The sequence below is a fragment of the Aristolochia californica genome, unplaced genomic scaffold (assembly GCF_029961685.1).
Source record: "Aristolochia californica isolate CCGP_79_NKW_82.1479 unplaced genomic scaffold, dmAriCali1.0.hap1 SCAF_7, whole genome shotgun sequence".
Lineage (NCBI taxonomy): Eukaryota > Viridiplantae > Streptophyta > Magnoliopsida > Piperales > Aristolochiaceae > Aristolochia > Aristolochia californica.
Genome location: NW_027182268.1, coordinates 682,469 through 697,389, shown reverse-complemented (window position 1 = coordinate 697,389; position 14,921 = coordinate 682,469). Strand labels below are relative to the sequence as shown.

Sequence of the window (14,921 nt, the reverse complement as noted above, 5' to 3'; positions counted from 1 at the left end):
AAGGAGTTGGTTGATCTATGAATGAGATTCTAATTACAATGAATTGAGGACACAATGTCAGCAATACAATCAGTGATAGGTCAATAAGCACCAATGACAACCTTTAAGTCTCCTTCAATAAGTAGCTTGCCATGAAACTGAACTTGAATTACTCTTAGAAAATACAAAGAAAAATGCAATGCTCAATTACACGAGATTGCAAAACTCAAGGAAGAGTTTATTGTCTTAAAGGAGGTTAATGAAAGTCATATAGCAAATGCCTCAAGCCAAAATAGATTGATAGACAAGCTATCATGTGATAGACTTGCATTTGAGAAGATGAGCTTAGACGTAGAACAGTAAGTCAGTTTCTATCTCTCAAATCCACACCCAAGAGGGAAGTTGGGAAGAACAAGAAAAAGTAAATGAAGAAGTTCTCTCTCATTCCTCACATTCGATGCCACAATTGCAATGAAGTGGGTCACTATGCCCATTTGCAAGTTAAGAATGAAAATGGTATCAAACAAACTTGGGTACCCAAATCAACACTTCCCACATTTGTAGTGCAAAAAGAGTGAAGAGGAAATCAAAAGATTACATTTCTGTCATTCTGACTAGGTCATTGATCGATCAATGCCTATTGGTTGATCATTCACCGGGTGGTCTTTTCACCAACCGTCTTCGGGCGGTCCTGCCTATTATCATTCATCAGGGCCAGAGCGCTTTTATCAAAAGGAGAAATATTGTTGACTCCACAATGGCTAGTCTCGAACTTTTCCACTACTTCAAGACCTTGAAACTCCCTCGGTTTATCCTCAAACTGGATTTTGAAAAAGCTTTTGACAGGGTTAATTGGCGTCTTTTGGACACTCTATTGGGCAAACGGGATTTCAAAGAAAAATGGCATTTTTGGATCCAAAGTTGCATCTCCACTGCCAGTTATTTTGTGCTCCTTAATGGGACGGTGTGTGGCTATTTCAAAGGAACCTGCGGCATCCGTCAGGGCGACTCTTTATCCCCATTGCTCTTCAACGTGGTGGTTGAATATCTCTCCTCTTTGATGTATTCGGCCAAAGGGATTGGTTGGCTCCTCCCTACAACCGAGCATGATGCTTTTGACATCCCGATTCTTCAGTTTGCAGATGACACCATATATTTCGGCGTGGGCACTATGGATTAACTCAGAAAACTAAAGGTCATTTTTGGCCTCTTCGAGCTGGCTTCAGAGCAAATATAAATTGGAGGTAAACCATTTTGCTTGGTTATTATATTGATGGCACGCTTCCCTAAGATATGGCCGAGTTTTTGGGATGCACTCCAAACAGCACGCCATCTACATACATGGGCCTTCCTTTGTTTGATACTCGTCCCACTGCCACTCTTTGGTCCCCACTCATTGAAAAGTTCGAGAAGAGGCTTGCTACTTAGCAGAGCAAGATCTTATCCACTGTAGGCAGATTTACTTTATTGAAAACGTGTTTGGCGGGCCTGCCTAACTACCTTCTATCCTTAACGCATTGTCCAGCCTCGATGTGTTCTAAGATTGATTCTATTCGTCGGCAATTTCTCTAGAGAGGTTATGAAGACGACTTCTAATATTATCTTGCCAGTTGGAAGGAGGCTTGTCTCCCTCAATTCCATGGTGGTCTAGGCATTCGGCCTACTAAAGATATGAAATGTGCCCTCATCCTCAAATGGATCTGGAATTTCAATACCAAACATTGCGGCCTGTGGAGGAGTATGGTGATCTTTTCACTTCAGCTCATTGGCCACTCCCCGCCGTTTGTCTCCAATTATCAGGAAATTTGTATACAAGTTGCTCCCTACCTTCAAGACTACAACGTCCTTCTATGCTAGGAATGGGAGGACACTCTTTTTTCGGACTGATGAGTGGTGCGGCCCACACCCTCTCATTGACAAATACTTCGGGCTCCCTAGGATTTCTGCAGATTTGTCCTGCTCAGTGGCCGATACGTGGAACAATCAGTCTTGGAGCCTCATCTTCAGTCGGGGTTTGAATGATGAGGAAGTCATTGCCTTTTGCTTGCTCTTGTCCAGCCTCAGCAGTGTTATCATTCAGGACCGGATTCATGACAAGTCGATTTAGAAGCCTAGTGTTAACGGTATCTTCTTGGTTGCCTCTGCTTACTCCCACATCAGTGGAAAAGACCTGAACGTGCCGGAGCACAAGGCCTATGTTGCATGGAGACTCTCGGTCCCGAACAACATTAAATTCTTCTTATGGACTGCCACTAGAGAACAAATCCTCACTGCAGATAACCATCACAAGCACAGATTTACCAGACCTGATAGTACCTGCTCTCTCTGCGGTGTTTGTGAGGAGTCCGTTCGGCATGTTCTCCTCCACTGCAACTAGTTTTGAAGAGTTTGGATGGCCATCTTTCAGAAAATTGGTTTTCAATTGGGCCCTCACAAGGACCTCTTTGGCACAATCCAGATGATTTTGGGAACTCGTCTACCTAGAATCGGCAAATTGCTTATCTCTGCTTGCCTCGCTCACGTCCTGTGGTGTTTGTGGCTTGAGCAAAACAATTATCGCTTCAACCTCAAGTTTAGTAACCTTGGCTGCACACCAGGAAGGATTTTGCCCCCCACGCAAGTATCTCCCTTCCTTGGAATTGGCGTCTTCTGGCTCATATGGCAGGTCCCCAAAAGGCGCCTACCATGGTTGAATGGATTCCTCCTCCTAGTGATTGCGACAAACTAAATTTTGACAATAGCGCTTTGGGGTGCCCGAGACCAGAGGGTGCAGGGGGAGTTTACATAAATCACAGAGATGAGACTAATATATCCTTGCGGGGCCGGTTAGTATTGCGAACTCCAACACCGCAGAAATGACTGCTCTTTTCCATGGAGTAAAAATCTTCAAGGACCGTCTGCATGGAAAGTTACTCATTGAAGGGAACTCCAGAATTGTTATCAGTTAGTGCTCTAGCTCTGCCTCTCCCCCTTGGCGTCATTGGTCCACCCTCGTTTCTATTTTTGATATTGTATCTATCATTTCTTATACTTGGAATCATATCCCTAGATCAGCTAACTCCTCGGCTGATAGATTAGCTAAACTCGGGACCTCCCAGCAATCTCTCATTGTTTGGGACGGTCCCCCCACCATTTAATTCTGCACTTTGTAACTTTTTAATATAATTCAGCACTATTTCAAAGAAAAAAAAAATGATTGATTGATCATTCAGGGAGCGGACTGAGGAGTTGAAGAGACAAACGATTTTTAACCTAATCTCTTCACTCCAAATCATTCCCATACCCTATTCCAAAGAATCCTCAAAGCTCCAAAGCTCCAAAACTCCATTTTCTTTCGATTTTTTACCCATTTTCTGTTGATTCAGAAGATAAACCCTCATTTTTGCCTAAATCTCTCCCAAACTCGTTTTTCAAGCATGGTGTCGACAAAGGTGGTGGCTAAGAAGAAAACCCCCATCAAGGAGAGCGATGTTTGTGAAGAAATGCTGAATTGGCGAGCATTTTCACACACTGTAACAAAGGGGAAGGTATTTTTCGTGCTTTGTCTCAATGAGTATTGTGGAACCGAGTAGAGTACATGTATCTTTTTGTGACAGAGAGATTGAAGAGTTTGAGGGATTACTTAAACCCTATAGAGGTCTATTGGAGAGAGAAGAACTCGTTTACTCCATCCTTGTAAAAGTATTTTATTTGAATCTCGAGATGGAGGAGCTTGGGCCCCAAAATTTGAAGCTCTCTTCATACATGAAAAATACGACGATATCCATTCAATCTACTAACTTGAATGACCTCCTTGGCACATCCTTCATGGGCATGACTCGATACATGAAGGAGAATTGGCCCACAGATCTTCACCCAAACCTCCCGCAGAATATTCAAGAATGTTCAGCCAGACAACCGAGAGCTCCTACGAGGTCAAGATAAAGGACCTCGGCATGCCTCAATGGGTGATTATGGAGATCATCACGCAGGTCCTTAATTCGAGGAAGGGCACATTTTCAAAGCTTACTACCGCAAACATCTTCTAGATGAAGGCGATTTTTTAGAAGGTACAACTTGATTTTGGAGTACATAAGAAAGCAGTCTCGCAACCAATCTATACAACGATTAAGGGAGAGCATATGTCAAAATTGTAAATTAACTTTGCTCCAAACCTTAGGGAAATGCATATTTTTATTTTTCCAAAGTTAGGTTTTGTCATCATAAAAAAAGGGAGAGATTGCTGACCATAAGTTGACTCCCTTCTTGATTTGATAATAACAAAACTTAATTGATCTAACAATTTGAAAAACTAAATATTGCAGATACTTTACCTTTAAAAGTCAATGCATCTCAAGGTATAAAGCTTCAAAACGATTAAACCTACTCAAGACCTCAAGCAACATTGAAGAATGTCTCTTGAAGAAGCCCCCACAAAAAAGAAGACAATGAGAAGACTACAATCTAATGTCATATGTCAAAACTCAGTCACAAATATAGGTGAGATTTCACAACTCCTTTCTTTGAGTACAATAGTGAATAAGGAGCTTTAGGTCATACATTGCATATAAACATGCTTAGGAACATAAATAGACATCTTTTAGAACATGTGAAAGCACTTCAACAAAGTCATTCACATGCTTTTAAAGTCAACTTAGTTGAACTGGCACTGGAATGATCGATCAACCTCTGCCAATTATCGATCATCCAAGAGTGTAAAGGCCAAAGACTATAAAACATGGTCGATCAGCAATAATCAATTGATCAATCAACCATAGTCGATTGATCGATCATCCAGAACATAACCATATCATCCTATAACGCATGATCAATCATCTCATTTAGATTGATCAATCAATACTGTCTAGGCAAGCAAATTTTACATGGAATGATCAATCATCCCACACGATTGATCAATCAGACAGAATCTTACCAATCAGGGATATAAAGCATGATCGATAAAAAAAAAAATATTGATTGATCATACTTGCATTGCATAGCCAAAGGGAATTCTGACTGATCGATCATCCCCGGACAATGATTGATCACTTTACAATGATTGATTATCAATGTACTGGTTTTTGCAAACAGACAAAAAAGGGCTAGTTTGGCTAAGAAAAATTATAAATACCCCACAAAATCACACATAGAGAAGTTAATGAGCATTTAAAAAAAAAAAAAGTCAGTGAATGAGCATTTATTGACAAAACCTCGTCAAACTTTAAAAACTTCTCAAAAGTGCTTTAGAATGAAAGAGTTGAAAAATTCACTACTCTTTTTATTCTTTTTCTTACATTGCATTCTAGACAAGCTCCCTCACTCCATATTGTGCTATTAAAGAAGTGGAAGTTTGGATCCCTCAAGGAAAAGGAACTCTCCAAGTAAAGGGTGTAAGTTTTCCTTTCTTTTATTTTTAACTAGTGAAAGGTCAATCTAGATAGAAAGGGTCAACTTGAGCTAGTATCTACGACCAATTTTTTGGAAACATTGTTATTGTAAAAAGTGTGTAAGCTACATGTGGCTTAAAGAGATCCAAAATCTCTTTGTGGTAATTCTAACTATTAGAGCTTAGAAATAATGGAATTTCCCAACCAAGGGTTTTTGGACAGTGAATACCATTAGGAGAACATTGATAAAAATAAATAAAAAATTGTCTCCTAAGGTGTGTGCTTATTTACTTTACATTGAAATTGTGAATTTGCATGATTTAACCCCCCCCCCCCCCCCACTCTTGGTAAGCCACTTTGGCCAACAACAAATATCTATTGAGAACTAGAAAGACACAAACACAATGATCATTACAGAAATAAAAAATCAAAAATGATAAACTCAGTTTAAAAGCTAATTTATGAAAAAGACAAATACCTTCATTATTGGGAGATTCACGTAGGGAGGAATTCAACACTCGTTCACCTGCAGACCCTGCCATCTGCCAGAAAATGTAAAAGAAAAGTCAGGTGCAAGCTCAAACAGCAATTATTGATAACTGAATAATTCTGAATTATAAAAGTTGCCTAATTTTGATGTTTAGCCTTCCAATGAGTTCACAAAAAAGCTACATTGTACGAGACAAATCAGCTGCAGAAAGATACCACATCAACTAACACCAGATGACAAAAAGTGAAAGAAAGTAACCAGAACAAGCATACTAAAATTCTATATCCCCATAAAGGGTACCACTCATGCTGACATGGTTTTATCTCATATGGACTTCTTCAAGAAAACCATGAATGACCATCAATTACTAAGGAAAGTGCTGAGGAAGTGATATCAAATTAACCTATCAAATACTTAAGCCGTTATTGGATTGCAGAATAGCTTTCTAATGTGGAAGAACCCGGTGAACAAATAACAAAAGGAAAATATTGCTCTAACTGCATTTTTGTGTAATCAACATATGTCTTACAAGTCCAACTAAAAAAATTTACACTTAACCTTCCACAAGAAAGAGATATGAACAAAACTCTTGACCTCTAAATTATGTTCTTAGTACATGTTCTCTCCTTCCTAACTGTGTGTACTTGTGGGCCAAAATTGTCAACCATATCAGATATCTTTTATAGTTCCTCATTTACTGCCAGCAAAACCAACCAAATCTAATAATCACAGAAACTTGGGCCTTCTTGAACTAGTAGTCAGCAATTTAATCATAAACAAGAGCTAGGCATATGAAACTAATAAAAGCAAGTTGCCTAGAAATATCCTAAAACCTTGGAGGTCAGTATTAACTTCTGGAGCAACACCCATGACGAATGAAATAATGGTTACTGGGAAATTGTCCAGGCATTAGGATATCACCTAATCACCTCTAAAAAGGCCACAGTCACCTCAATGACAGGAGTGTCAGGAAACCTACAAGATCCTCTTCAAAAGGGTGCTCAAGATTAGAGGGCTAAACCACTCAATTTTTCAGCTTAACCACAATCATAGAACAAACTCTGCTAAGTCAAAAGCTCAAATGAGCATTACAAGGGGAGGAATCTATTTCTCATTTTAACCACAATCATAGAACAAAATCCAATAAAACACAACCGGAACTTGTAGGTTTCTGTGAGAAGAGACATCATAATCATTGTCATCAAAACCATTATGAAAATTATTTGTAACTGTCATCAAAGCCTTGCTCCCAGTATGCTGAAGTGTAAATCCTTTTCCTCCACTCTATCTATAATTTGTTATGTCAGCCACAAATCAAATCTTTCCTCACAAATTATATCCACGTCGACCAAGTCCCACTGGCCAGGGTAGTAGCGGGCTAAAGCGTAGCATTTCCAAACCATTTCAAATGACTTCTTCTCATTTTTTCTCAATCACAGGTGCTACTCTGAAGTGTTTTCTAAGACACCATTTTTTTATTTTGTTCTCCTTGTTTTGCAGTATGTCCATATCCACATTCTCATCTTATCCAGATAACTTTGTAACTTCTTAGGATGCATATTCAGAGTCTGAGTTGCTGAAATCTGGTTTGCTACATCTCATATAAAGACCAGCTGAAGTCTGTCCAGCTTCCAGTTCCTTTTTATTTCATTATGACAGAGAAGTACAGTCAAATAAGAGGCTGGCAAATGACGAACTTTGAAATACTTGCAAAGCTTTTTTTTTAAGTTCGGAAACTAAAATCAGGATTCACAGTGTAAACTGGATATCCACAACTCAGAACAATTAGGGTATTAAATTTTGTCAGGGATACCGTGGATTCATAGCCTACTAATTAAATATTGTAAGAAAAAGAGCAATACTTCTAGTTAGACAGGAAGTATTGCATGCTGAACATGGTCAGAAGATGAAACCAACTTTTGTTCCAAGGGAAAAAAAGGAAGAAGAAAAGGGAGAAGACAGCTAATGATAGGTACATATAGCAAATCATTATCTACTTAATCGGAAAAATGAATCCAGCTTCTATAAGTAAAAAAAATCAACTATTTATTTTAAAAAAATAGAAATCAATGATACAAAGAAACGTCGAAATATCCACAAGTCAAACAGAAACATTCAAACTGTTGATGACCACATGTATCTCATAAGATTTATTTATTTTTTTGAAATGATCATAAGATTCATTTGAAAGTATTTGTATCTTAAATATCAATACCTCTCCCATATACTCTGGTGCTTCAGAGACACTATCTTGGTCCACAGTTCTTTCATCATTCTCGCATAATCCATGACTATCACAAGTCCAATTCTGACAGACAAAAGTACCAGGACAACCATTCTCTTGAACCCCAGATGAGCAAAGAGTTGTCTCATTAATATCTTTTACATTTGCCCCCATTTCTGCCCTCACGTTAACAGTATTTGCAAGGCCATCATGACTTTGAAGCGCTGACTTTTGGACAGAGGTAGCCATATGGGCAGAATTTCGTAGCCACTTGATTACTCCTATCCTCCACTCGATTGGAAACAAGGTAAGGTCACCCTGAAAAATTAATACATAAGCTTTTCCATAATAATACTAGTGAATTATGTCAAGATTTTATTTTATTTTTAAGGAAAAGAATGTAAATCTATGATAGGTAGCTAATCTAACCAATAAAAAGAATCACCTTAAGTGCTTCTTCAAGAGACTCAGCAGAAACACCCATCTCCGTTGCCACATTGCTAATTTTAACTTTCCCCTGATCAATTAACTGCAAAGCTAAAACAGGAAGTTAACAGATTTATGGTTATATCTGTACAAAATGAGGGCTGGTATACCTCAGTAGATAACCGATAAAGATTCACCGACCAGATCAAAGTATTGCATTTTTATGCACAGGCCATGATAAAAAAGGTAAGATCTCAGAAAAGTGATAAAGCAGTATCAGCAAAAGAAGTGTACTGAAGTACCTTTTTCAAAACTAGTGGAACATTAAGCGAATCAGATGAATGAGAATCCCCAACATTATCCCTCGTAACAGTTCCATGTGTCTCCATGTTGACATATTCCTGAAATGCCCAGATTCTGATATTAGTCTAGCAAAGGTGCATCTTGTTCCAGTTCCATCTCATTTTTCCCACTTTATCACAACTGGCTTCTGAGTTGATATCAAAACAATAAAAAAGGCTTCTTAGTTGTTTACCTTGTCTTCCTGTTCAAGCTTCAACTTGTGTAATCCATTAACAGGTAATGGGACAGGCAAAAGCTTGGGTAAAGCAAAATCACAACTGCCAGAAAGAGGAACTTGATTTTGTGAAGGAAGGACTGCAGTTGTGTCCTCAGAAGTTGAGTGCTTTGAGCAAAAGGCCTTCAATTCAACCTAGAGAACGTGTTAAACAAGCTTGAAATCACGCCTAAAGCAATAAAACTAGAGAAATTTGAAAAAACGTTTTGCTGCACTCAAGAGCTTACATTATCACATCCAAATTTTCCCCATATCTCCATTCTGTGTTTTGCATCCCTTGCACATATAGGATGGAAAGAATTTCTGCATGTTCCTGCAAAATCATTCAGAAAACAAGGTGCTCTTCAGGAACAAGAAAAAATCAACTGTATTTGTAGCTTTCAACAGCAAAATCCCAGTACCGCCTTCTGGGACTAATAAAAATGACAGGGCAACTGTATTTTTGTACTTGTGGAACAAAGTACAAAAATTTACAATGATAAGCCGAATTGGTAGCAAAGCCTCGAAAAGAATAGTGTAACAGCATTTACTGCTACAGATTTTTTCTCCTGCTTTTGAACATAAGCTTGAGAACTTTAGAAGGAAAATAAAGGTAATATTACAAGTGTCAATCCATTCCCTAAAATCAGAGAAAATGCACACTTTTGTAGCATTGTCTGGAGCCTCCAAATACAAGCCCAATAAGGAAATTGCAGCTTTTTGTTATCCATCTGACCAGCTTCTTAACACTCTAGATAAAATTCCTGCTATAGCTTGGACAAGATTGCAGAGTTACAAGTATGACAGCATTCTTCTTTGAACAATAATAATTGATACACTATCTAGTCTTCAGACCTTAAGAGTTTCCACCTTAGTTGCATTACCCCAGTAAGAAAAATTCCATGTTCAACAATCATGTAATTCTCTTTCTTAAATTATAGGGAGAAGCAATAATTCAATGATTATATTTTCAATGTTAACAGTTGGTTTTCAAAAGATAACTCACCCCTTGGCGCCACTAGCCCATCACTGATTGTATTGCTGACATTGTGCCATCTATTCATGGTAATTGGAATCTTATTCCTAGATCAGCCAATTCTTTGGCTGATAAATTGGCAAAATTTGGAACCTCCCAACAATCTCTCATTGTTTGGGAAGGCTTCCCCCCTTTGTAATCTATTTGTTTCAGCTTTTGTCTTAATAAAATTCAGCACCATTTCAAAAAGAAAAAAAAAATGTTAACGTGTGTTTTTTTTTGTTGCAAAAACAGTGATTATTAGCTAAAAGGGAGGCAGAGGCATACAAACATGAAATCACTATGAAGCATTTTTACAGCCAAACTCAAAGAGAAATATTCATTGGGACTTTTCATTTTTCATGCACCTTTGATTCTTTTACTTCATATGAATGAATTCATAATGTTAAGCATTAAGGAAAACACATTTGGAACTGCTACAGTTAATCTCCACATCATAAGCTTAATTCAAACTCTTCACTGAAGCCATAGAGAAAAATTCCATCCAACAAAGATATAAAAGAGTGCGGCACTTGTAGTAGATCACACTCATATCCACTATTCCTAAACATTCTGAAAGAAGACAACAAAGAGATATGCTCATCTCCATCCGAGAAATCAACGACTCTTCACAATGTTCTGGTCACTTGCTTTTAGGTCTTCAACTAAAGAATCTTCTTGATTACATTGGCCACTGAACACTTCCCAAGTTATATCAGTGCAGCTGCTATCAAAGAAATGGGTATTCCCAATACAGATCCTCTATCTCACAATTCAAACAAAAAATAAAATCCTTGAACACAATAAGAAGCTTCACAAAATTTAAGATGATTTATTTTCTCAGTGATAAGCTGTTAAACAAAATGACTGTCATAGATCCCCTCCCATGTTTCTAATTCACTTTCTTCAAATAGAATTTGTACCAGGACTAATGGAAAAACAATGTAAACAACATCTTTTTGGCTCCTAATACTATTTTAGTATGCTCAGCTATAACATCATAATCCTGCAAATGTCTTCCTCTTTAATCTCCACAATCATTTGGAATGAAAGAAACAACATATTTTCAATATTATGAAGTAGAAATTGGCCACAGTTGTTTCTGTTCTTTTAAACCGACCATATCTGTCATCACTTTTATGGGTTCCAAATTTCACATGAACTTCCAATACTCTATTCTCGGCCAATTGATGTAGTCATTCCATCATTCTAACACCCCATGAAACTAATTGTCTCTTCTGAAAGGAAGAGAAAAGACAATAGGATATTCTGCAAAGCTAAAACTTAAGTAGTCTGGTTGACCATGATTGGCTATTGACTTTACACAAGATATGCATAGGACAACAACACATCTGCTTCCTCTCTGTTATACCAAAGCCCAATTTAACCAGTAATACATGTCTCAATCACCCAAGGGATTCTTCACTAGCCTTTAAATCTAAAGTTGGAAATCTGTTTGCAAAATTTTAAACTGATAAATTCATCCAACTGAAAAGGGATCTACAGAAACCTTGCAAGAGAAAAAACCAATATACATCCAAAACTCACAAGATCGAGACAAAACTGAGGTTGCTAGAAAGAATATATAATTGCCCACAGCATTTGAAGAAAACCAGAAGCTCATGATGCAATTGAAACACTCAAAGACACAAAGTTTGTTTCCTCCAATAAAATGGACTACACAGGTGCCAACCATAGACCCAAATGTCACAGAAAGCAAGTAAGCATTGAAACATACCGTGACTACACTGGATGCACACACCATATTTATCTTTGCACAAACAACAAACTAGTTTCCTCCTGGTATCTTTTATCTCCTCGATGTTCAATACAGGCTCCATGGTTTCAGAATTCTCAACATAAACTTCAGGCATCCATTGACAACAAACCAAATGTGAAAAGTTTTCTTGTCCAGCACAGTCCTTGCCAACAGGTTTCAGAGCCCCACCTCCTTTTGGGCAAAGCAAACAAGGCCTCTTCACCACTGTGCCAGCATTCTGTTTGCACCATGAACACAACCACTTCTCTTCAGTAACTTCTTTCACACCGTAACACTTCTGATGCACCGGTACCTTACATGAATCGCATTGCAGTAAACAATTCAAACCATGACCGGTATCCGGTAAAGAGCATACGTGGCAGACTGAAGAATTAGAATTTGAATCGATATCACCTCCTTGGTTCTCGTCACCTACAGCAAACAATCTTTCTAGACCTGCGTGTTCCCCTAGTAGCTTCCGTTTCTTAGAAGGTCTCTCCGAAGTGAGAAGCACCTTATGTTTAGCACCCAACAACCACTCTATCCCGATTGAAGACGAAGAAGAACACTCCAATTTATCCTCCTCTTTCAGTGGTAATAGCTGAATCGGACCCACTGAATCTATTTCCACTTCCTGAACTTCCTCCGACTCCGGAACGACTTCGTCCACATTTCGAGGAGCATCCTTAGCCCCATCCCCACCTGGCAGGGAAGGAATTCGGAAACACGGATCGTCAGAGCTCTCATTTTTGGCCTTATATGACAAGAATTCGACGTCCGAGATAGTGAGAGGTCGGAAGTAATCCTCAGACTCCGCCCAAATGTTCCTCGGGCCAACCTGCGGTTGGTTAGCCCCCGCAGAGAGATCCTGTTGAACTTTCTTCTGCTTCCTACTGCGCTCATCAGTGAAACTAGACAAAAAGAGGGAGCAAGAGACAGGGAGAGTGGGAACCCTAACGAGAGCCTCTTCGGTATCGAAGGGCGACTGGTGGGACAGCGCCTTGCTAGCCTGCGCGAAGAAATCCAGGTTCGAAGAGAAGGTAGATAGGTCTCTGCCCATCATCGTACCTCCTGATCATGGCCGCGTCGAGAAACAAAACCCTAGACGGTCCAGTTCATGGATGTCGCAGCTCAAACCCTAAGCCTAGCCCTAGACGAAGCTTTCACGGTCGCATTCGCCTGAGAGAGGACAGAAGACAGAATAGAAAGAGTTGGTTAGGGTTTCGATTTCGGATTGTTTTCTCTCGTTTTTGGTTTTTAGTTTTTATGTCTTCGTAGGTTGGATTTGGACTCTGATCGAGCGAAGAGTGAGAGCCTCGTTCTGTTCGAGAGAGAAACGTCGAACGTCGACGTTCTGTGCAGGTTGAGAGGGATTTCATTTATGTTCTTCTGGTCGATCGCTTTCTCGTTTTTATTTCCCGGAAACTTTTCCTTGGTAGATTTCCACATATTTCCTTTGATGTAGTGTAACGTGTTTTAAACCAATCATATTAATACACCTCTAAACTGCTAAAGGAATTATAAAAACACTATAGGAAATAAAACATCACATAATTCATGATAAATTTTATAAAGTTTGGAGAGAAACAATTTTTATAATATTTTGAAAATAATCAACTAAAGTAATTTAATTGCTACCTATTGATCAACTTTTGATTCCTAAGGCTTGTTTGGAACCCAAATAAAATAAAAAGAAAATAAAAGGGGAAAGAAAGTTATTATTTGTGGTTTGACAGTAGAGAATTATTAAGAAAAAATAAAATAAAATAAAAAATCATTTTTTTTTCTAGTTAATAAAAATTATCTCACAAAATGATGAAATTTTGGGAAAAAAAAGAAATAGAAATTTGAGAGAAAAATGTAACCTTCAAAATTTTCAAATATTACTATTTTTTTTCTTTTCATTTTTTACATGTATCCCATATAAGAGAAATTCCCATTTTTTTCTCATTTTTCATGGGCATCTAAACAAGAGAAAATAAACCTCTTTTTTTTTCTTTTTTTTTTCTTTTCTCTTCCTTTTATTTTCTCCCCACTTTCAACGTTCCAAATTTTTAATTTTTCTATTGTAAAAGAAAAATATTGAAAGTATGCACTTGAAAATCTTTCTTGAGAGGGGGAAAGAGAAGAGAGAGAGAAAGGGAGGAGGGGAGAGAAGCTGGAGAGAGGGAGAAGGTGATGGAGGTGTCTGTAGATCGGGGAAAGAGAAGAGAGAGAGAAAGGGAGGAGGGGAGAGAAGCTGGAGAGAGGGAGAAGGTGATGGAGGTGTCTGTAGATCGGCGATTGTATTGGCACAAGGAGGATACAAGCTTTCTGGTCAAGTTTGAAATTTCAAATAAACGAAGGTGTCTATAGATCGGCGATCGTATTAGCACAGGGAGGGTACAAATTTTTTGGTCAAGTTTGATATTTCAAATAAACTTGATAAAATTTTCTCTACCTTTTTCTTTTTCTTTTACTTCTCTTGGTTTAAGATGGAAAACATTATAAATGACATAGAATTCCTCTCAAATATTCTTTAATATTAAATAATATTTTTTTTTAATATGGTATTCTATCTTAGTTAATAAATTTTCTCCCACAAAAAGATAAAATTTAGAGAGAAAAAAAAAGAAAAAAAATTAAGAGAAAACTTTTAAATATTTTATTCTTTTATTGCATCTCTCATTTATTATTTTCTTTTCTCTTATTCTTTCTCTTCTAGTTTTTTCTTCACTTTCTATGTTCTAAATACAACCTAATGGGATCTTGAGAATCTCTTTCAAATTATGAACTGCTAATAAGAATGCAACATACAATCTCTTTCATGTTAAAATATGATTAGTGGCCACAATGTGATGCAAATGAAAAGAAATATTTACTCTTTACATGCATATCACAAAATCCAGACCTCCATGCTTGAAATTCGCCATTCATTGTGACACCAGTTGTCTAATAACAACCCTGAAAATTATTCTTTTTCACGATTGAAAAATAACTGTGAAATTATTTTCATAATACCTTCCAAGATCAAGTTTGGTTTCGTAAGGTGTAATGTGCAACTATTGATTCTATATGTTGAAACTTATGTCAAATAATTGCCAAGACGTGATACCATTTTGTTCCA

At 37.8% G+C, this 14,921-nt stretch overlaps 1 protein-coding gene across 4 annotated transcripts in view; it reads right to left on the bottom strand.

Moving 5' to 3' along the window:
* Positions 1-13,165, bottom strand: part of LOC137936146 (uncharacterized) — a 40,547-nt gene extending 27,382 nt beyond the window's left edge. For 3 of the 4 annotated variants that reach the window (XR_011109514.1, XM_068780703.1, XM_068780704.1), the window contains exons 1-7: positions 11,795-13,165; positions 9,290-9,375; positions 9,021-9,197; positions 8,788-8,886; positions 8,505-8,588; positions 8,051-8,377; positions 5,824-5,887 (exon numbers count right to left, since the gene is read on the bottom strand). Coding sequence is in view for 2 of the 4 variants with exons in the window: in XM_068780703.1 (XP_068636804.1) it covers positions 5,824-5,887; positions 8,051-8,377; positions 8,505-8,588; positions 8,788-8,886; positions 9,021-9,197; positions 9,290-9,375; positions 11,795-12,878 (1,921 nt within the window). In the remaining 2 variants the exon portion in view is untranslated. The remainder of the gene's footprint in view (positions 1-5,823; positions 5,888-8,050; positions 8,378-8,504; positions 8,589-8,787; positions 8,887-9,020; positions 9,198-9,289; positions 9,376-11,794) is intronic. The other variant, XR_011109515.1, reaches the window with a different exon arrangement.
* Between the last annotated feature and the right edge of the window lie 1,756 nt (positions 13,166-14,921).